At 38.3% G+C, this 24,512-nt stretch overlaps 1 protein-coding gene across 2 annotated transcripts in view; it reads right to left on the bottom strand.

Annotated features, from left to right (window-relative positions):
- Positions 1-492: 492 nt before the first annotated feature.
- TRIP11 (thyroid hormone receptor interactor 11) overlaps positions 493-24,512 on the bottom strand; it is a 64,764-nt gene continuing 40,744 nt past the window's right edge. For both annotated transcript variants that reach the window (XM_046008416.1, XM_046008417.1), the window contains exons 16-21: positions 20,638-20,737; positions 8,407-8,488; positions 7,287-7,401; positions 6,686-6,802; positions 4,352-4,496; positions 493-1,580 (exon numbers count right to left, since the gene is read on the bottom strand). In XM_046008416.1, coding sequence (XP_045864372.1) covers positions 1,360-1,580; positions 4,352-4,496; positions 6,686-6,802; positions 7,287-7,401; positions 8,407-8,488; positions 20,638-20,737 — 780 coding nt within the window. In that variant the 3' untranslated portion in view covers positions 493-1,359. The remainder of the gene's footprint in view (positions 1,581-4,351; positions 4,497-6,685; positions 6,803-7,286; positions 7,402-8,406; positions 8,489-20,637; positions 20,738-24,512) is intronic.

The raw sequence follows: 24,512 nt of genomic DNA, 5'->3' as shown, positions 1-24,512 counted from the left end.
CTGAAATTTACAAAATTCGCATAAATGTACAACTCCCAACGACTAATACAAACATGAACATCCTGATAAAATGAAGTTCCAGGTCAAGAATTTTTAGGATGGGTTTGTGAAAAATTAAAGAACTACTCCCTTCTACTCCCTTCTCTTCGGTTGCGAACACCCAGCGCTGGTGGGGTTGACGTCACTACCCTCAGTGACCAAGAGGATGAGAACGGGGGACTCCCGGATGGACGAACCTCTTCCACCCCACCCCAGACAGAGGCAGGAGGTCTCCCGTTCAGTGATATTGCTAATTGTAGGTAGGTGAGCACAGCTGTTTTTGACTTAACACTTACACAAAAGCTGTGCGTGCATGTGTGAGCAAACGGTTTTGAGATGATACCTTTAAAAAGATACCTTGGCTCTTTAAACTAAATTACATCCCCACCGGAAGTACTCAACGTTGAAAAGGAAAGGGGCGCCTGGGTGGCTCAGTGGATTAGGCCACAACGTTGAAAAGGAACAAATGACGGATACACGTAACAGTGAGGATGGGTCTCCAGGGAATTATGTTGAGCGAAAAAAGCCCCTCGCAAAGGTTATATGCTGCCTGAGTCCATTTACACAGCACTCTTGAGATGATCCAATTACAGAGCTGGAGAGCAGTCAGTGGTTGCCGGGGTCAGGCAGGTACAGGTGGGAAGGAGGAGCAGGGCAGCTCCGAGGCTTGACAAAACTGCTGGGTATCCGTACGGCACCGCAGTGCTGATCACATCGACCCACATGTGTGATACAACCGCACAGAACCAAACACACGCACATTCCACCTCAGGACACCTGTGATCTCCCGGGGACAACCCTGCTGTTGGCCTGTCTACACCAAGTCCCCTCAGGAGGGCTTAAGGGGGAAAAAAAAAATGACCCATATATGCTTCAGATCAATTGTTTGCACTATACAGATAAGCCACTACTATTATTTTCTTTTTGTAAATTTCTTGATTATCTTTAAAAGATAAACCAGTTCTCTAGCTTAAATGAGCTTGAAAATCAAAGAAATAAAGAGCTGATACATAGCTACTACAAATTTTTATCTTTATATTTTTCTTATTTTTTATAAATTAAGATGAAAGATCAAATGTTTCTAGCTTAAATTAGGTCAAATCAGAGAAGGAGAAAAGCATGTAATATAGCAAACACTTCCTCCTGTGACACCTGCAATTTCTAAAAGCAAAAAGAATATTTTTATTACGTTTAGAGAATGTACAACTGCAAACAAATACATGACTTTTTCCGAAAGGCCACTTCGTGAGAGAGTACATACATATAGTGTTCGTGGTTTCTTTAAAGTGCTACGTATGTTGACTCGGGCTCGGGAATCACCTATTGCTTTAAAAGGTCTTTCAACACAACTCCGGCGCTGTTGTCTGGTGACACTGGCAAAGGTGTAAATGTGGGCAACACGTCTGAGATGGGTTTCAAAAGAAGATGCCCGGGCCCACCGGGTCCAAGTCCAGCTGGGTTAATGAGAGGCACAGCCGCAGAGCGGGGAGCCAAGAACGGATTCACATCTGTTCTCCTACCAGATCTGGATTCTGTGGTATCTAGATGATAAAATGCAAGTTATTCAGTCTCCTATATGTTATCAGTTAACACCATACATGTGTTTTAGGTTCCTAGATTTGGCCCCCAAATAAATTTAATACCTATGCTGCTGGGTCTGGACCCCCTAAGCAGGGTCTGTAACATAAAAAGGGTAAAAAAAGGACAAGACAGGAAGCGAGAGGAATGGAGAAAGAACAGGGGAGGGAGGAAGAGCTGTATGCACACTAACACTTTATTAAACACATTAATATTGTTTGATACTCAAATAGCAGTTATATAACCAATGAACTTCACTTACTTTAGTGACGGCTCTTCAGGCGGTGTTTTCTGTGTTACAATGCAAATTTTCTAACTACTCACCTGAAAGACTGAAGGACTTTAAAACGCCTTTTCCCCCAATAATTATGAGGGCCATGAAAAAAACTGGCACCAATTCCACAGTGATAAAAATCAAGTTTAATATTAATTTAATCGAAGAAAAACCTGATCCTTTTTTAGACATACAAAGGTTTGAAACAATTCTCTGTTAGATTATTTCTCTATCAAGTTATTCTGAAACTCATTTTTTTATTGGAATAGGTATCTGTTAATGCTCTAATGTCCTGGTGGTTAGAATTCTGCTTTATTACCCAAGACGACTAACTTCCTAAGACAAAAGTACCACACACACACACACACACACACACAAAGCTTCTAAAACAAAGCAAGCACTGAGACAAATTCATCCAATCAACTTAACGTTGAGCACCTTGAGTCCCCAAGCTTTCCTTCCCTCTAAATGGTAACTTTCCAAACTCTGGAAAAGCTTCCAGTGCTCCTTAGCAAGCTTTGACCCTTGCCATATGCTTCCAAATCCAGGATTAAAGACTAAGCTTCTTATTTGGTGTCGCTGTTGTTTTTTAATGTAAACCCTGTACCAGCTCCAAACATCACTGGCTTTTGTCTCTGATCATTCCAAACCAAGGTGGGCACATGTCTCAATAAGTGAAGAGGGGGAGAAAAGGAAAGAAGAGAGGGAAGAAGGGGAAGGGATGGAGGGGGAAGGGAGGACAGGGAGTAGGAGACGTCACCATAATGAATTTTGGAATCCACCTGAAGATGCTACGACCTAGTGTAGCAAGAAAAAATATGGCTTTGTTTGTTTTTAAAGACTTTGTTTATTTATCTGATAGAGAGAAAGAGAGAGAGTATAAGCAGGAGGAGTGGCAGAGGAAGAGAGAGAAGCAGGCTCCCCGCTGAGCAAGGAACCTGATGTGGGGCTCAGTCCCAGGACCCTGAGATCACGACCTGAGCAGAATGCAAACGCTTCACCAACTGAGCCACACAGGCACCCAAAGAATAAAGTGTTTTTAGTATACAGTCTGTAGCTGTTAGATAAAGTGAAGACCTTTTATTGAATTTAGGAGCCAAACCTTTTATCGAAACAAATTTTACCATTTTTCTTTATATAAAAGTTCAGGAAAATAGAAATATTCACCTAAACTAGACTTTAAGAGAATTTTTAAAAATTTTAAAATATAAATTCTTTAATATTTTATCTAAATTTAAGTACCTGATGTGTTTAAGCCTGAGAGTATATAATAACATACACCTTTACAGTCCAACTAGCAAAGATTTTAGTCTGTATTAAAATACAAAGATTTCAAATAAAAGAGAGACTTTCTAATAATGTTTATTGTCTAATGGATTATACTTCAATTTCAACTCAAGAAAATTCACTGCATGCCTATAATATAGGGGACCTAAGTCCCTTGTAAGGCCCTTACAACCTAGTGAGATAGAAAACCGTACATACAGATCCCAGAACAACCAAACCATTTGCTTCCAGGCAAGTATAAGGTATAAGAATGCGTCAATATATTCTTGGATGTCTAAGCCAGTTTACTAAACTGCTCTTGTAAATATTACTAACATACCAAGGTTTGGTTATTGAATGTAACACTTAGATGTTCATAGGGAAAAAAACCTTTCTCTAACTATAAACTATACTTTTTTTTTTTTTTTGAGGGGAATTTGCCGTTATATTTTAATTCTTAAGAAATGTCTACATGTAGGTATTATACTTTTCAGAAATTTATCTTAAGGGAAACAATGATGTGTGCAAAAATTTATCAAGGATGTTCATCACAGCAATATTTATAACAGAGAGGGGTGCCTGGGTGGCTCAGTGGGTTAAAGCCTCTGCCTTCAGCTCAGGTCATGATCCCAGCATCCTGGGATCAAGCCCCGCGTCTTGGGATCGAGCCCCGCGTCTTGGGATCGAGCCCCGCATCGGGCTGTCTGCTCAGCGGGGAGCCTGCTTCCTCCTCTCTCTCTGCCTACTTGTGATCTCTGTCAAATAAATAAATAAAATCTTAAAAAAAAATTTATAACAGAGAAACTGATACAATCTGAACATAAACTACACTTTCAACTCTAATTTAGCAATAAGCACCATTAATTAGTATGAGAGAAAAACAGGTGACCAAGCAAAGGTATACTGGTTCACCAACACTTCTAAAAATAATTCCAAGTGGCTTATGTAGAGAGAAGAATTATTCAATATACAAAGGAAAAAATACTTCATATTGTTTAGGTTAATCTAAGCTAATTAAATATCAGATTGCTACAGAATATATGAAGCCAAAATCTAATGCTTTATTGGAATTGTGGAGGAAGTCACTGCACATTTTAAAAAATACTAAAAATTTAGTTAAGATCACTATAAAACAATCATAAATTAAACATTCAACTCTTTTAAATTATAGAAAAAATAAGTATCTGGTCTTACCTTTAAAACTTTCTGGTACATTTGTAACTGCTTTTCTCCTTCCTGGTGAATCCAGAGGTTTCATATCATGAACAGAAAGCTTTGGTGGTGGAACAGATGGATGAGATTCTGTTTCCAGAAATTTAACAAAAAGTTCTGAAAAAGACTAAAGAAATATTTGGGTTATTTTAGGCAGATATTAAATTATACTCACTACAACCAAGAAAATGTAGCAACTCTAAATATAAAAAAATTAATCATGCCTTCTGAATCATTTCTTTATAATTAAGCTTTATGAACCATGAAAACTACTAGTGCTTTAGTTAAGTTTATCCATTAAAACCTTCAGCAATATAATCAATATTGTTTGATGACAACATTTGTTACAGAACTTAGTCATAATTAGCTACCCAATGACACAGATTTCCTGCCATCAATGGCACTTAGGACATCCAAGTCTTAAATCATTTTAGTAACTGTTTACATGGACACGAAACACAATATAGAAAACAAGTATTGAACAGTCATATTTAGCCAACAAATACAGCAAAAACTTACCAATTATCAGATTAAAATAACATAGTGTAAAAGATTTTATTTTTAAATAATCTCTACACCCAACATGGGGCACAAACCCACAACCCCTGCTCCACCGACTAAGCCAGCAAGACACCCCTAGAAGTTTCCTTTAAAGTAAGTTTCATGCCATCTGATTTAAAATAGGGTATATTTTTTGGGGCGCCTGGGTGGCTCAGTGGGTTAGGCCTCTGCCTTCGGCTCAGGTCATGGTCTCAGGGTCCTGGGATCGAGCCTCGCATCAGGCTCTCTGCTCAGCAGGGAGCTTGCTTCCTCCTCTCTCTCTCTCTGCCTACTTGTGATCTCTGTCTCTCAAATAAATAAATAAAAAATCTTAAAAAAAAATAAAAAAATAAAATAAAATAGGGTATATTTTTAATCTTCAAACAGCCCTGGGTATGTTACCTAGCCTCAGTTTCTTCTTTATTAAAAAACAAAGTAAGGGCGCCTGGGTGGCTCAGTCATTGAGTGTCTGCCTTCAGCTCGGGTCATGGTCCCAGGGTCCTGGGATCGAGCCCCACATCAGGCTCCCTGCTCTGCAGGAGGCCTGCTTCTCCCTCTCACATTCTCCCTGCTAGTGTTCCCTCTCTCGCTATGTCTCTCTGTGTCAAATAAATAATAAAATCTTCAAAACAAAAACAAAAAACAAAGTAAAATAAAGAAGCAAACTCCATATTCTAATTCACAGAGCTACTCAATTTATTTTTAGTTTTTTAGTTTTTAAGTAATTTCTATACCCAACATGGGGCTTGAACTCACAACCCCGAGATCAAGAGTCACATGTTCTTCCAACTGAGTCACCCAGGTGCCCCCAAGCTTACTCAATGTATTACTGTTCATTCAGACTACCAGGCTCTGTGTGTCCATGTTTTTTAACTGCCTCCTCCTGCCAGGATCTAAGTTTGTTGAGGGCAGGCACTTTGCTGGTTTGCTGCTGCATCCCCAAAGTTGAGAATCGTGTGGTACACAGCGTGTGCTCAGTAAGTGCTCAATGACCAGACACACACATGCATAAAACAAAACCTCCATCGTTAAGAATCTCATAATTTAGTAGTAAGATAAATGACTCTGTGCCTGTAGCAGCATGATCAAATACAAAAGTACCTAATACTGTGAAAAACAAAAGTACTGTATAAATAAAAAGCTAGAATAAAACATAAATGCAATAAAATATTTAAACTGGCTTATTTGGGGCACATGGGAAGCTCAGTCAGTTAAGCATCTGATTTTGGCTCAGGTCATGATCCCAGGGTCCTGGGATCAAGCCCTGCACTGGGCTCCCCGCTCAGTGGGGGACCTGCTCCTCCCTCTCCTCCCTGCTGCTCCCTTTGCTTGTATTCTCTGTCAATACCCAAGTAAAATCCTTAAAAATAAATAAACAGGGGCACCTGAGTGGCTCAGTGGGTTGAGCCTCTGCCTTCGGCTCAGGTCATGATCTCAGGGTCCTGGGATCGAGCCCCGCATGGGGCTCTCTGCTCAGCGGGGAGCCTGCTTTCCCCTCTCTCTCTGCCTGCCTCTCTGCCTACTTGCGATTTCTCTATCAAATATATAAATAAATAATGTTAATAAATAAATAAATAAATATACTACACTATAATTAATAAACTGGCTTATTATCCTTAATCTAATCACCTCTCTGGATCTCAGTTTCCACAACCCCAAAATAAAAGGGCTGTATAATAAAAGAAATCTAAAAAAGAAATCTGATTTTTGCAAATGTATGTGACGCACAATCATTTCACCACTCCCATTTGGGGCAAGAATAAAACTGGCTCTTACACTATTAAGCACAGATTGTTGATTTGGTCTCAGAGGCGTGTTGGGGACACTTTTTGATCCTCCTCCAAGCCACCCAGTCATCCACCTGGTAACACCACCTTGACCTTCGTGAAGCAACTGAAAGATTGTTTTAAAACAGAACAATGTTATCAATACAAGAAAAGAAAAAAATAAGAACTATTTTTACTTGATTTCAGAGGTAGCACACTATGCTTTTCAAGCCCAATTCCTAGTAAATGTCTCCTACTGAGAGAGGCTATAAATACAATAAAATGTCATCCCAAGCACTAAGTCAGAGTTGAAGACTGTCATGTCTCCAAATGTCAGCATTTTGATAGGAGAGGTGGCTTGTAAGTGACAAAGCTAGTATTACACAAGTTGAACAAATTCACCTCTTCACTATATGAAGATACATATCCACATATCCATATCCACATCCACAGTCAGTATATCCATATTCCTCACCAGTATGAACTGGTCCATTTCCACATTACTAAGAAAATGGAAAAGCTGTATAATATAGAGTAAAAGGAGACAATTTTATGGGATGCCACAGTTGAGTTATAAACACATTCAGGATGGCTTTCCATCAATTAGTTACCTGCTCCATTTCCTCCTTCTTGATACCCAGGATGCTTCCCATTAACCGTAGCACCTCGTGGCGCTGATGTTTGGGCGTGTGGAAATGTCCAATGAAGAGGTTTCTCATTAAGACTCTGTGAAAATAAAGAATAGCTCAGGCTAACTCAATAGTTATCCCAGTTATCCCCATTTTTAGTGTAAACCACAATAAACATTAAACATACTTAATTATACTTTAAAAACTTACCAAAAAACACTAAACAAAATATTTTGGAGTACTTAAAAAGAAAACCTTTTGACAAGTTTAAACAAAGACATTTCAAACAACTAAAAATGTGTACCTTTTACAACATCAGTTATCACCCACTCATTTTCTCCCATCGAATCGACCACCTGAGACAGTGCTCAGTGACACTCAGTGTCTGTCTGGCTTCTGCCTTAAGACACTCCCGATCCGATGTCTCCCGAATGGTGAGGAACACTTGTGCTTCACCACAAGTATGCTCATAGTTCCCCACTCACATTTATTACAAATTTGCTAATGAAATCTAAATCTTTAAAGTATTGATGATATGTTACATATACACCCAGGTTCCAGACCTAATACACTGAAGCAAGGTAGGTTCATTGAAGGACAGCAAGAGGGAGCTAGAAAGACTGCTAAGAATAAAAGTTTTTATTTCAGGTACTTCCTAGCATGGTGATGTTTTAATTCTTCTGTATGGTTTTAAGAAAAAGAATTTGAGCTGGGAAAAATCCATTTAAAAAATCAACAGAAGTTATTCTACACACTCCTCACGAAAACGACCTACCTCTCATCACCATATAAGAAAAGGTTTTTAGGGGCGCCTGGGTGGCTCGGTTAAAGCCTCTGCCTTCGGCTCAGGTCATGATCCCAGAGTCCTGGGATCGAGTCCCACATCGGGCTCTCTGCTCAGCAGGGAGCCTGCTTCCTCCTCTCCCTCTCTCTGCCTGCCTCTCTGCCTACTTGTGATCTCTGCCTGTCAAATAAATAAATAAAATCTTAAAAAAAAAAGAAAAGAAAAAAAAAGGCTTTTAAAAACTTAATCGCATATAAACATCTACATGTAGCAGCTGTTTAGTCTCCATAAAATACATCAAAGTTAAAAAGAGCATACTTGTCCACTTTTCCTTCCGTGCTGTTTACTAAGTTCATCAATTTCTTTTGTACATCATCCAGCATTTCTTGTCGGAGTTCATCTGTTTTAAAACAATGTGAATAAAGATAATAATTAATTGATTAAAATAGCCTGGATGAATATACAATGAGATTTATAACATCTTCACTGCAAATTTTGAATGTGTACACTTATTCTAATTAGTATTATTTAATATAATTTAATAAAAAAAAGAGACTTCCATCTCTTCTTTGGTTCAGGAACTGGGCTTTCGGGTATAGAAATTACCCAAGATCCAGAGTACGCTTTTATTCACACAGTTTATCCCCAATAAAGTATTCAATTCTTTAACAGAAAATTTAAACACCAAAAACAGGTTTTCATTCTCTTCAGAAACTTAAAAGCAAAAAAGAGATTTTTCACCACCGCTTCCTCGCATAAAACATTTCCAGAGCCTCTCTTTAATGGGGGAGAAATGGAAAGGACAATTTTAGATTTTCCTTTTTCCATTTTCCTGGCTGGACTCTGGTTTTTGGTGAGCAAAGAAGACTAAGAGCATGGCTCCAGATGCAGCCCAGAGGACAGAGTATTCTGAGGTACACCGGTTGTAAAACCCAATTCAGATCACTGGTTCTAACATACTAATCAAGATAACTATAACTTTTATGATTCATTCAGAAGAATGCTGGACTACTTCATTTTATAATTCTTATTTAAAGAAGAAGCAAAATCTGTAAAATCTTGGTGGAACAGCTGGAATCCAAGCAGTATTACAGGCACAGTCTAGAATTACAACAGGAGATACCCTGTTCATAAATCCGACCGTGCCATGGGGCCAACTATTCCCAGACAAAGGAACTCTCAGCCAGACCCATGGAGTTTTGGTACCTGTCACCTCAGAAATGGATAATCTGAGCTGAAGTAGATGCTTACCCAAGCTAGAGTACAAGTCTGGTTCTGAAAGAAGAGAAGAGATTGCTCTGCAACAGAGCTCTACTTTTCAAATCAAGAAATACTCCAATCCAAACACGAGACTCTGACCTCTTTCTACAAAACTAGACTTTGAATCATGCTGCATTTTACGGGTGGTAGCTCGATACAAGTCCCCTTGTCAGATACAGGACTCACAAATATTTTCTCCCACTCCGTGGGTTGTCATTTTGCTTTCTTGATGTTATCCTTTGAAGTACAAGTTTTTAATTTTGATGAAGTTCAACTTTTTTCTTTTGTTACCTGCGCTTTCAGAGTCACATTCAACATCACGAAGATCTATTCCTGTGAATTCTTCTAAGACTTTTTATAAACGTAACTCTAAAATGCAGGTCTATGATCCATTTTGAGTTAATTTACACACACGGTATAAGGAAAGGGATCAGTTTCGTTCTTGTGCATGTAGACACCCAGCTGTGGCAGCACCACGTTTTGAAGAAACGATTCTTTTGGCACCTTTGTTGAAAACCAACTGATCAAACATGTATGGTTTATTTCTGGACTCTCAATTCCTACTACAAGACTTCTGCATATGTTTTTTCTTCTACCTGAAAACCTCTTTTCCATCGGGACACTTATTAACTAACTCCTATTCACCTTCACATCTAAGTTCATAGGTCACTTCCTCAAAGTTTTCTCTAAACCCTACAGATTAGCCAGGTCCACTTGCTTTATGTTTTCAATCACCCTTGCACAATGCCTACTATTCGGTTAAAGTACTAAACGTATATACAAAAATGTCCAGTTTAATGGTTTTGCAATGGCTTGTGGTTCTTCTAAATTGCAAAAATCTAAATTGCAAAATGTAATTCATTTATAGGCTAACTTTACCAAAATAGAGATGGTTGCCATAACCATATTATAAAAGCAAGGTTTGTATTCGGAAAATCTACTACAAACGTTTCCTTTCCTGTCTTTCCAGTAAGGAATTTAAGCTTGGACATTAAAAAGAGAGAGAGAGAGAGAGAGAACAAGATTACTATTAAAATCTAAGTCAGTAAAAGAGATTTTAGATTCTTAACATGCACGTATATACTATGAACACGTGCTGCTATCTGGACCCTTTCTATTACTACATTCTGAATGTAAGTAGAATTCTCAATTATTCGGAGGAAGAACGGCAAGTAAATTAATCTCTTGTCGATGTTCTCAATTAACTATCCCACTCACGGACTACAGTAAGAGCTGGAGTAACGATGGGCAGAATCTTCTGTTTAATCCTCCCCACTATGGAAAGGTAGCAGAGAAACAGAGGTCAAATTTACCTCCACTTTCCCTTTCTCTCAGATCTCCATCTACTTTCTTCCCAAATTAATGATTTTTTATATTTATATTAAAATAATAATATTCTGAGCTATATAAAATGTGACTAAGATTAACTTCACTTGCTTTAACATGGCTACTAAACATGTGGCTTGCATTATATTTTTATTGGATAGCACTGCTTTGGAGCATAACCAGAATGTAACCACTATAATATACTGTCTCTTATTTAAAAAAGAAAGATAAAACTGAATGATAGACATCTTCAGAGTAAAAAAATTGACAGAGCAAAGAGTTCATTTTGCTCTGATTAAAATTTTAATAATCTAGAAAAACTTAATTTTGCTCTATAAAAACAGATCAAGAAATCTATCTTAATAAAGTTCAAATCAAGGGGCACCTGGGTTGCTCAGTTAGTTAAGCATCCGACTCTTGATTTTGGCTCAGGTCATGATCCTGGGATCATGAGACAGAGTCCAGCATCAGGCTCTGCGCTCAGCAGGGGGTCTAGAGCTTCTCTCACTCTGCCCCCACCCCCACCATTCCCCCCTCGGCCCCCTCTTCTCTCTCTCACAAAATAAATAAATAAATCTTTAATAAAAATCAAGTTTGGGGCACCTGAATGGCTCAGTCAGTTAAGCATCTGCCTTTGGTTCAGGGCGCAACCCTAAGCTCCCAAGTCCTGCATCGGGCTCCCTGCTCAGCGAGGAGCTTGCTTCTCCCTCTCCCGCTCCCCCTGCCTGTGTTCTCTCTCTGTCAAATAAACAAATAAAATCTTTAAAAAATAAAATAAAGTTCAAGTCAAAGATATTTTCTTGATGAAATTCATTAGTATCAGTATAATTATGATTAAAATCTCTGTTCTGAAAGGTAAGATCAAAACATCCTAATGGCCAAAATAATAGGGTAAAAATTTCTTAAACTCATCAGAATACAAGTTAGTCCTGAACTAATGTGATAGAAAACTGATAACTCTGCATATCCCTGCAGGCATGCAGAGGGCTGTTTCAAATTCAAGTAGTAGTTTAAACATATTCTGATATAAAGTCTACAAAAAAAACCTCAGAATTTGGAGGGAAGGCTCGGAAGAATGGTACTAACTAGGAAAGGCTTAGAAAAGAAAGTCAAATACTAACTTCAAAGGTCCCTACGGACTTCTCTTTTTCTCTAGGCACCCTGATTTTCCTCCCACCAGAGATTCTGAATATTTCTCCACAAAAACCGAACACTAATTCAAACCACAATTTGAAATCAGAACTGTATTTATATGGGCAGACAAAATAACGGTTATTCAGAAATGGGTTTTTAGCCAAATATAATATCCCTGTGAAATAATCTAATGTGCCAAAATAATTCTCTGGAAGTTAAAAAAAGAAAATAAAAGGCAGGGGGATACGCTTTAAAGTTGAGCAATAAAGCAACTGAGATTTAGTCTAGTCTAGGGGAAGGGTTACCCTAAATATACGCCATCCTAAAGCCTGCCATATGAGAGCCTCTTCTCCATAATGCCTTGAGAAGATACCGTGGTCCTCACCACTTGATTTAAAATCAAAACTGAACATGAAACGTACTGACTATAACAAATAAGTCCATCATAACTTTATATTTTATTTGTGATTAGTAACACTGCACTATAATACTGTCTTTAGAGCACATCGTAAAATTAAGTCACACTGCTTACAAAGTCATCTGGCTGTTGCATGACTTAGCTCCCTTGGACGAGACTCAAGTCAGATTTATTTAACAGTCATCTGACAGAGAAAAGAAAGGTGATTGGAACAGGACTTGAGGGTCAGAAGACCTGCATATGAGTCACGGTCCTCTCACCAGGGCCAGAAGCTGTTGCCTATTTTGTAAAATATGTATGCTTAATCTCCAAGGATTTGGAATCTACTGATTAAATGCGACTTTTCTAAACAATGAAGTGCTATATTAAGCATTAGTACTCACTCATCTGATTTCTTAAAATAACTAAAGAATTCACTTTTTAACCTACCCCTGACCAATACAATTATGCTATCACTTGAGTTAATATTAACATTGATAATTCTGCCTCCATTTTGTCTTATCCTCTTTATGAACCAAGAAGCCAAGAGAAGGAAGAAAAAAATGTTAGAAAGATGATTTCATTTATATATATGTTGGTAAATTAACTGGGTCTAGTGTCTTATCTGCACTAGCTACCTAAAAAATAAACGTGCATCTTAATACATTAAGTCTAATATAAAGAAACTTAGCCGCTTCATATAATTAAATATAATCAAAACAAAGGTTAGAAATTAGATGATCTTTTTATCACAGAATTTCAACTTCTACAAGATCAACTTCTTTATAAACACCAAATAATTTTTTTTTTTTTAAGATTCCACTTATTTATTTCACAGAGAAAGAAAGCACAGGTAGGCAGAGAGGCAAGCAGAGGAAGAGGGAAAAGCAGGCACCCTGCCGAGCAGAAAGCCCAATGCGGGGCTCGATCCCAGGACCCCGAGACCATGACCCGAGCCAAAGGTAGAAGCCCAACCCACTGAGCCACCCAGCTGCCCCCAATAATACTCTTTAAAGGCATCTTATATTTAACATTTGAAGTTAAGACATACTGACATCTGCTTTGTCTTTTACCTCAATTCTTTTCAACCATATCATAGAATTTTAAGGTCTAGAGTACATGGTGAATGCTTTCTCATTCCATAACTGTAATTATTAATTGATGAATGAAAGTAATTTTTGAAATTCCACTTCCTAGCAATGACATCACATGAAAAGATTTTAATACAATATAAACTCATTAATTTGAACTTCACTAGGTCAGATCTGTGACTCCATGAAAAAAGCAACAGTGGGTCGCCTGGGTGGCTCAGTGGTTTAAAGCCTCTGCCTTTGGCTCAGGTCATGGTCCCAGGGTCCTGGGATCGAGTCCCGCATCAGGCTCTCTGGTCGGAGGGGAAGCCTGCTTCCTCCTCTCACTCTCTCTCTGCCTGCCTCTCTGCCTACTTGTGATCTCTCTGTCAAATAAATAAATAATATCTTAAAAAATAGCAACATTGAGGTCTCTTGGGTTATTTGTACAATATAAAATTAGAGTGACTATCGGCATTTACAACAGGTCTTATACAAATATCTTTAATGTAACCAGATCAAATTTATTTTCCCTCTCTACCCGCCTCCCTCGATCCTTTAGGATGAATTCAGATCATCTGTACTGCGCTTTTCCATACTGAAACAAAAGTTTTTTAGAAGACTGAATACTGTGAATCAAATTATGTATTTAATTTTAAAAGGTTCACACAGAACAGGCATATCCCAAAAGAAAGGGCTGGGAATTTTTGTCAGAGAAAAGTACAGCCATTATAATAATTCTGACACTTACTGAATATCATCATCACTGTAGAAAATAATGACAAAAGGCTCTCTAAGCTTATGGGTGAACCTCAACTCATTTCTGAAAGCTCCCTGTTGCAAATAGCACAGGCTAACTATGGACCAAAGAAATGTTTTTCCAGCCCACACAGGGTGTTTTAAATTTGGTATCACATTAAAAAATTGGAATATTTCACATAAAAGTCTACATTTCCAGTGTCTCTTGAAAGATCTGGAGATTTGGCAACATTGGGCCCACAGGCCTGCATTGCAACAGTCGGGTGGAGCTGAGAATTTGCTGCCTCCCTAAGAAAATCTCCAATTCACCACTCTCTCTGTCCTATTTGTCCTTTTGTATTATTTCCTTAGCCCCAGTTTAATCATTTATGTTTGTGATCCATCCTTATAGTTTCTTTTCTCCACATAATAACTCACTTCCATGACTGCCTCTTCTATGGTTATGACCAGTCCACCAGATCTTCAGCCAGTTTCAGATTAAGCTGCATAGATTCATATGAATTCCTCCCTAAATCTAGAATATTCTTCCCCAACTGTCCACCTGCTTAGCTGTACCTAAGTGAGGTCACTTAAGCTCAAGTGAGGTCACTTAAGCTCAAGTGAGGTCAAGTATACCATTCACTAGCCTTCTCTACCCTTCCATATCACCATAACCAAGGAGAATGAATGGTCCCTTCCTTTTGAAACAACTGGTTGTATGTATGTGATTACATGTAATCTTCCCCTTCTAGTCGGACTCTAAACCTCCTGGAAGTACCAGTCCCCTATCTCTGTATCTTCAGTGCCTACTTCAGTGTTGCATACATAGCAGGAAACAATGCATTTTTGATAACTAAATGAAAAAATGATTTTTCTCTAGGAAGGGAGAGTATCTGGGAAGAACAGAACACAAGACAAAAAGAATAAATGATTTATGTTCTGAATTACTCTGTCCATATGAGGGAAAATACACAAAACATATTAACTCAAAACACCTCTACATAATTTATTTTTTCCTTTGTATTTAGAAGAATTAATAGAACGCACATTTAAAATATAACCATTATGTTTAAAAGGGCTGTTATTCACCTAATTGATACAAACTTTTTTCTTAACTAAAGTCCTGGCATTGTCTACTATACCCAGATGTTTATATCATCACAAATAATTTTTTAACCATTTATGGCAATTCAGAAAACTGCATCTGGTATTTCTTATATGTTTCCTCTAAAATCACCACTTCTGCCAAAAACATCTATAAAGAAATCCCTCAAAAGGTTTGGGTAACAAAGCGTCTGGGAATGTATTTGGCTTATGTTCAACAGGACATTATATGTTTTCTTGTATAAATCATGTCCTGGAAAACGGAATGTCTTTATTTAAAATAAAAACTCCACCATCTAGCAACCATAAAGGTAGTTCCATGAAAAACAGTTTAAAACCTCTTTTATATTTGTAGTTTTAAAACATATTTTTATGCTTCATATTATACCAGGTTTACTGGGGCTTATTTTTATATATTCTTCCAGATTTTCATCAACAAAACAAAACACTGTAAGGAAATTTTCCATTTTCAACTTATAGACTTTTTTAAAAGTAGTCACCAAAATGTCTTTAAAAACATTTTTTTTAAAAAATGGGCCAAAAACTTTAACCTCACTAAAAAAAAAAACCTAACCTCACTAAAAAAGATACACGGATGGCAAGTAAGAATATGAAAAGATGTTCCGCATGATATGTCATCAGGGAAATGCAAATTAAAACAAGCTATCACTACACACCTATGAGAATGCCCCAATGGAGCTCTGGCACTGGCAAATGCTGGTGGGGTGAGCGTCGGAGACACTCCTGCATCATCGGTGGAAATACAAAATGGTACAGCCACTCTCGAAGACAGCTGGGCACTTTCTTGCAAAACTACCATACGTTCCAGCAGTTGCACTCTTTGGTATTGACACCAAGGAGCTGAAAACTTATGTCCACACAAAAACCTGCACACAGATGTTTACAGGAGGTTTCCTCGTAACTGCCAAAACTTGGATGCCAACAAGAAGTCCTTCAGCAGATGAATGGATGAACTGTGGTCCATCCAGAGAGTGGAATGTTACTCAGCACTACAAAGAACTGAGCTAACAAACCATGAAAAGACACAGTGGAACCTTAAATGCATATTATGAAGGGAGAGAAACTACTCTGGAAAAACTCCATACTGTCTGATTCCAACTCTATGATGTTCTAGAAAAGGCAAACTATGGAGACAGTGAAAAGGTCAGTAGTTTCCAGAGGTGAGGGTGGAGGTGGGTGGGGAAACGATGAATAGAAGGAACACAGGATTTTTAGGGCAGTAGAAGTACTCTGCATGAGGGGCACCTGAGTGGTTCAGTCAGTTAAGCGTCTGCCTTTGGCTCAGGTCATGATCCCGAGGTCCTGAGATCGAGCCCGGCATCAGGCTCCCTGCTCAGCAGCAGAGTCTGCTTCTCCCGCTCACCCTCCTCATGCTCTCTCTCTCACTCACACTCTCTCTTTCATATAAAAACAAAATCTTAAAAAGGGGTGCCTGGGTGGCTCACTGGTTAAAGCCTCTGCCTTCAGCTCAGGTCATGATCTCAGGTCCTGCAATCGAGCCCCGCATCGGGCTCTCTGCTTGGCAGGGAGCCTGCTTCCCCCCTCTCTCTCTGCCTGCTTCTCTGCCTACTTGTGATCTTTGTCTGTCAAATAAAATCAAATCTTAAAAAAAAAAAATCTTAAAAAAACACAAAAACCCTGCATGATACTATAATAATGTTGTAGTTACTTATACATTTGCCCAAACCCACAAAATATATTACACCAAGAGTAAACCCTAAGGTAAACCGTGGACTTTGGGCTAGATGATATATCACAACGGGTTCAGCCTTGGTTTAAAAAAAAAAAAAAAAAAGCACCATTCTGGTAAGTGATGTTAAAAACAGGAGGAAGGAGTTATATGGGAAATGTCTGTACCTCCCTCTCAACTTTGTTACAAACCTAAAACTGCTCTAAAAGATAGTCTTAAAAAACTAACAACATAAACAAAACAAAACAAAAATCAGTTACGAGACCCTTCAAGGTGCAGCTCTATACTGGCAGACATACCAAAAGATACTCCCAATGCTAGAATCTAAATTTGTATTGTTTATGTAAACATATTTTTGTGTATCACAAAATCAAAATGAAAACTATTTTGTGCCACTTCCCAATTTTATCTAATCATTTTCATTTAAGCAGGAATTCATCTCAAAGATGATGATAGGGAAAAGAAGTCAAAGAAGTAAAATGTCAAATCTGGCCATAAATATAGCAAGATGATGCATCTTTAAATGGTTTGGCAGTACTCTAGGTTTCCACAGGTGTGTATTTTTCCATGTATGACAATTCCACGGGAATTCTGAACTCTGACCAATTCAAAATAGTGAAAGAAAGATTCTGTCCTCCTACCTGCTTCACAGAGGACTAGCATCTTAAGTTTGAAAAATCAGTAATACAAGATGGTGTGTAAAGTGAGTCTTTGGAACCATACTGAACAAAAAGGCTTTCGGGTAAAATGATGCAAGAGTAATTTCTAGAAGGAAGGAAAGCAATATTTCTTCTACCAGACACATTACTAAAATATAGCACCTACAGGATCTTAGGGTTACCTTTCATTGTTATTTTATGGGAAAAGGAGGTTATGGGGAGAAGGGAGACAGAAGTTCTTACATTTTAGGGGTGAAATCTTCTACTAGTATAGGGCTCTGCTCAAGTTCCTTTCTTCAATGACATGCCCCTGACCCTCAAGGAGATTCTTAGAGAGGTAAATATGCATGTCTCATGACCACTGCTGCGAGCCACTATCACACTGTGAACCTATGCAGGACCTATGCCACGTGTTACTAGCCAGGGTCTCACACAGCATCTAGCGTGAGGCCAACTAGTCGGTTCTCATTAATTACTTAATGCTTGATAAGGTATCTTCATGTTTTTCATACAAGGCCTGTAAATATGTAAATACCTGAACCTAGAACTACAGTTCCAAGTACATACACAATTATGTACTCTAAGAATACCAAAATCATCAACGATCTACTGTTTTAATGTTGGTGTTGTATGTAATGGCTCCCTTTTCATACGTCTGACCACAATGAATCATCTCATCTCCAGTAGCAAGAGCATAACAAGTATTTTGAATAAAATACCACTTTTAAAGTAAGCTTCCCAATATTGTTTAAATGTTGAAACTGCATATCAACTAATCATCAGTCTGCAGATGCTTAGAAATAAAACAATACTTTGCTTCAACAATTTAAGTCTCTAGGTACTTTCTTGCAACAAAAGCCAATCTGTCTTTTTCAAAACTGTTTCTCCTGGCAAATATTTTTGCTGTCTGGCCAAGTTTCGTGTTAAAAATAAAGTACAGTGTTACAACATCAATCAGCATTTAAAGTACTTAATGATCTATGAAAGAAAATATACAGTGATTCTTTTGAAACAACCAAGCCAATCAAGGTTTATTTATATTATCAAATCAAGAGTGCAGCTTTGGGAAAATAAAATCACATTTGTGTTTACAGATATAAAAGCAATATTAAGCACTGAGGTAATAAAAGAAAACATCGTAAAGAAGAGACAAGAATGTAAATGGCAAGAATGACTTAAAGACACAACAGAATATCTCCTCACTCCCCTTCCTGTCTGTGAAACACTGGCCTCTTGCCTGTCCTCTCAAACACCAGTTGTGTAAGCATAATCAGAGCTCCCTGTAGCTAATATACACCCCATATAATGAGTCCGAAGTTTCCATACATTTACACTGAATGGCAATTGTCATTTTTTCTATCAATAGGGACCTAAGCCACGTAAGCCTTGTCAGATACAATCTAATTCTGAAACAGTCTACTACTGGGGGTTTAAATGAGTGCTTGAACAAGTCCTAAGGAGTGCAGGGAATCTGAAAATATTTACCAACTACAGTAAGTCACGGCATTTTTTATCTTAGCATCATCTACCGGAAATGACTCAGGTAGATACCTAAAAAGGGATGTGGTCTTAAACATTATACAGCAGCATGCTACAATGCATTGGGGTGTCACAGGACCAATGAGTTGGCTCACAATACTGCCTGCCTCCAACACTGCCTCCATCAGTGCAGCGCTACCCTGCATCTTCTCTGGGCTGGCCATGTGTCTGCAGATAATGCTATAGTATAATGCTCTGGCATTTTCCCAGTAAATACGCCCTCCCCATAAGAGCAACCAGATCAACATTTAGGGCACAATATAAATGATGCTGCCCTATCTTTAAAGGAGATGGAGATACACAAAACAAAATACAAGCTACACTATAAATAACCATTCTTCTGACAGGACGAAATAAAGTAACATGGAAACATCATGAGCTTTGGTCAAGGGTAAGAAGATCAGAGCTCAAATCTCAGTTTCATTGACTTATAAAATGAACCTCTTATCACCTACTCTAGAAATGGTTGTGAAGAGTAAATAAGAGAAGACTAAATACAAAGCAGTATATGTTACATAAAATGTCCATGATATTCAGTATGTAATTGTTTCCTTGCTGCCCATTTCTGGCCCCCTCCGAGATTTAGAGTTCCAAGGCTGGCCAAGCCTCACAAAGTAAGAGCTCAGAATCAAGCTATCTTGAGGATACCTACCTCACATGACGAAGCTTATTGTTTTTCGTAGTCCTAAAATCTCTCACCTGCTATGTGCTGTTAGAAGTAGGACGACTTCCTCTGGCTCATCCGCTGGTACCCAGGCTTCAGTGATCCTGCTTGTATGCCTTCCTAGTGTCCAATTCACTGTTTCTGTCATCTGACAGCATCTCTGCTGTGTCACCTCTGAATTTTGCCCATTTCTAATTTCTATTTTATGCTAAGTGGCACTTAATTCCTTAATTACTGCCTGTGCCCAACCCAGATACCCAAAGGTATCGTGATTCCATGATCACCTTAAATCATTACCTCCTGAATGCAGCTCTAGAAGAGCTCAACTCCCACAGATCCTTAAATCAGAGATTAAACAGCGACATGCAATCTTAGCTGTTAGATTCAACAAAGCATTATGAATCACCTAATTACTTGAGACCTAATGGATAATACTAAGCATAGCACTCACCTTAGAAAAGTGGCAAGGCTTATATCTTACAAGCACCACACAATTACATAGTGAGTGCCTAGATATAAAGCACTATCTATAATCATAAAAAGCTAGTTATACTCAGACATTCATTCCATAAGATGTTACTCTTTTTCTTGAGAATATTGTCCTAATACATCCCATGGATGAACACAGAATGATCGCAGAGAAGTCCTAACCATAAAAAGTTGGGTCAGTAAAATCGCTTCCCAGTGACGGTCAACAGAGTGACAACCAACACAACCGGCTTGCTTCCATATACAGGAAAACTAAGTGGACAGCCAGGGCCAACTTTCGACTCTGGTTTCACTAGGACCGTATTAAAATTGAAGCAAGCTGGTCATGGGGCAAAGAAATGGAAGTCACACCCAGTGGAAGTTGGTCTCACTCAACCACATGGACGCAAGGGGGAAGACTACATCTGATTCAACACAGGTGTTATATGGGAAAAAATGGTAAAGAAAGAAACACCTACTTTGTTTTTTAAGTTCTTCAATCTTTTCTTCTTTTAAATCTAACTGTTCTGTAAGTCTTGATGCTGAATCCAATGCAGCATTTGCTTCATCAAAACGCTCCTGAGGAAGAGAAGTCCGTTAAAAAGTGCATACAAAAACCATCTCACAAACTACATAGCTGGAAGCCAGAGTCAGTCCACCCTCCTCTATTCAGCTGATGAAGCTGTGCTTCTGTGACCTCCGGCAAGTTCACAGGGTTAGTATCCAAGACAGAGCCCATACTTCACAGCACAATATTGTATTCCTCAGAACTAAATAAAAAAGAGGATGCTACTTAAGATATGGCGACAAAAGTTTTTTAAAAAGGACAATAATAGGGGCGCCTGGGTGGCTCAGTTGGTTAAGCCTCTGCCTTCGCCTCGGGTCATGATCCTGGGATCCTAGGATCGAGCCCCACATCGGGCTCCCTGCTCCACGGGGAGCCTGCTTCTCCCTTTCCCACTCCCCCTGCTTGTGTTCCCTCTCTTCCTGTCAATGTCAAATCAATCAATAAAATCTTTAAAAAAAAAAAAGGACAATAATAAGAGCATAAACACTACGAAAAGCAGATACAAAAGGTCAAGAAATACAACAAATGGTCTTTTTAATTTTTGCAAGTCTTATGCTATAAAATGACATTTCATTACTACTTGATTAATTTTTATTTCCCTCACTACTCATGAATTTGAGTATTCTTCCATGTTTACAGGATAGCTAGAGCTGCTTTTCTGTGAAAATTTCTTTGCCTACCTTGTCTTTCTAGTGAGCTTTCTCTTGTCTGTTTCTGAGCGTACCAAGAAGAGTAGACGTGAACCCTTTGTTATAAGTGCTAGAAGTATTATTTGCCAGATCTGCCATTTGTCTATTGACTGCATGAAACCTACTGCCATGTAAAAGTATTTAAATTGTATACAAACATGTCCTCCCTCTGTTTTCACAGTTTCTTGAGTTTTAGTCTTGGGTAGGCTCCTCCCTGCCCCCAGACTCTAAATGCACTCTTCCAGATTTTCTGGCAAGGTTTTTTGTTTTGTATCCTGCTTCTGATTTTCTTTCCTGACCATCTGTGGAGAACCATTCTGGCCCATGCCTGTGATGGGATCTTGGGATTTTGACTACCAACTCCCATGACCACATTGCCAATTCCTTATAATAAATCTCATAGATGTATGAATATGTATGTGTGTGTGTGTGTGTGTGTGTGTGTGTACACACAACAACCACTCCCTACTGGTTTTGCTTCTCAGGTTGAACCCTAACTGATACACAAAGGGACTGAAACAAAAAATTTTAAATAAAACTTTTAATATTCAAAATCCACAAAACTAAATTTAGTATAAAGGAAATCTAAATAAATCTACAAATATTTTTTTTTAAACCTCACAGTATTTTTTTAAGATTTTATTTATTTATTTGACAGAGAGAGAGAGGGAGACAATGAGAGAGTGAACACAAACAGGGGGAGTGGGAGAGGGAGAAGCAGGCCTCCTGCCGATCAGGGAGCCCGATGCGGGGCTTGATCCCAGGACCCTGGGATCATGACCGGAGCCAAAGGCAGACACCCAATGACTGAGTCACCCAGACACCCCCTTCACAGTATTTCTATTTAAGAAATTATTAAATCTCAAAACTACACTAAGATTTTGTTCTAAAATTAATATTTAGACTTCATTATTCTTTCTACCATTTGTTTGGGTTTTATTTCACCAATTCCAACTTTTATTTTTACTAATTCCCTCTTATTTCTTTTGATTTTGTTTTCTAAGTATATGCTATATTTTAAATTAAAAATGAAGCTAGTTTAAAAAGAAGATCCGGACTTCTAACAGTACGGCAGACGACATACTCTAGACCTACTGGAAACAACTAAAAGTGTTAAAGTATCTTTTTAAACATATTAATGAGCTGACCAGAAAGTAAGCATAAATGGTCAATAAACATATTAAAAGATGCTTAATCTTTTAAGCAGTCAGACAAATGCAAATTAAAACCATAAGATGATAGCCCTTCCTACTACAGTGGCAAAAACCTTAAAAATTCTACTAAGGCCAAGTATTGCCAAGGACACAGACCAAGAACTCTTACGCACCACTGGTAGGAGGATACTAGCACTACTGCTATAAAACAACTTGCCATCACTGAATAAAGTTGAAATTGCCCATATATATCTCAGGACTCAGCAATTCCGATTAAGATACACGCCTGGGGGGCAGCTGGGTGGCTCAGTGGGTTAAAGCCTCTGCCTTCAGCTCGGGTCATGATCCCAGCATCCTGGGATCGAGCCCTACATCGGGCTCTCTGCTCAGTGGAGAGCCTGCTTCCCTTCCTCTATCTCTCTGCCTGCCTCTCTGCCTACTTGTGATCTCTGTCTGTCAAATAAATAAATAAAATCTTAAAAAAAAAAAAAAAAAAGATACACGCCTGGAAGGGGCGCCTGGGTGGCTCAGTGGGTTAAAGCCTCTGCCTTCGGCTCAGGTCCTGATATCAGGGTCCTGGGATCAATCCCCGTATCAGGCTCTCTGCTCAGCGGGGAACCTGCTTCCTCCTCCCTTTCTCTCTCTCTCTGCCTGCCTCTCTGCCTAGTTGTGATTTCTCTCTGTCAAATAAATAAATAAAATCTTTAAAAAAAAAAAAAAAAGCAAGTTTCAGGAGAATTATTAAATTTACATTAATTTCAAAATTTCATTTACACAGAGTTCAAAATTATGTAAAACCATACAATGTACCTTTTGGAGATTCAAATACATGTGATAAAACCATAAAGAAAAACAAGGGGTGATAAACATAACATTCTAGACTCATTCTCTATGAAATGGTAAGAAGGGGATGAGAAGGCGCCTGGGTGGCTCAGTTGGTTAAGCGTCTGCCTTCAGCTCAGGTCATGATTTCCAGGTCCTGGGATTGAGCCTCACGTTGGGCTCCGGGCTCAGTGGGAAGTTTGTTTCTCCCTCTGTCCCTCCCCCCACGCTCATGGGTGCATGCGCGCTCTCTCTCTCTCTCTCTTTGATAAATAAATAAAATCTTAAAAAACAAGAAGGGGATGAGATATGGAGGGCACGTCAGGACTTCTAAGGATGACATTCTTCTTATACTGGGTGGGCAAGTACGAAGGTAGCTGCGGGACTGCTATTATTATATATGTATTATCTAAATACTGTTTTGCAGCTACTCAATATTTAATAAAAATTTCAAAACTTTAAAGGAAATATGTCTTCTTTTATTAGGAATATTAACATGGCTGAACAGCACATTCACAACTAATGACAGGTATACAAATATTATTACTTTCCATCAGATATCAACAAAGTCTACTTATAACTTAGAAAAGTTCACCCTAATTCTAAAAGCAAGTTACTTTCATGTCATATCTCTTCATGGGGATTCATTTTATTTATATTTTATATATTTATGTTTTCTATATTTTATATTATTATATAAATATTATATATATAATATATATTTGTATATTTTAAAAATATTTATATTTTATAAAATTCTACATATCAACTATAACAAAGTTTAGGTTTTTTTGTTTTTTTTTTTTTAAGATTTTATTTATTTATTTATTTATTTGTCAGAGAGAGAGAACACAAGCCGGAGGAGCAGCAGGCAGGGCAGGCAGAGCAGGCAGAGGAAGATGTAGGGTTCAATCCCAGGTCTCTGGGATCGTGACCTGAGCTGAAGGCAGCCACTTAACCAACTGAGCCACCTGGGGAACACCCAAAGAAAGATATTTTAAAGGACTATGGTATTTAAAGGATTATACCACAAAAGAAAAAGATCTAAAGGATTATATACATTATTCTAATCCATGTGAAATAGAGTGATATATCTTGCTGAAAAGAGAAAAATACCCATC

This window comes from Meles meles, chromosome 6, assembly GCF_922984935.1.
Source record: "Meles meles chromosome 6, mMelMel3.1 paternal haplotype, whole genome shotgun sequence".
Classification (NCBI taxonomy): domain Eukaryota; kingdom Metazoa; phylum Chordata; class Mammalia; order Carnivora; family Mustelidae; genus Meles; species Meles meles.
The sequence above is the reverse complement of the archived record's forward strand: the minus strand, read 5'-3'. Positions and strand labels throughout refer to the sequence as shown.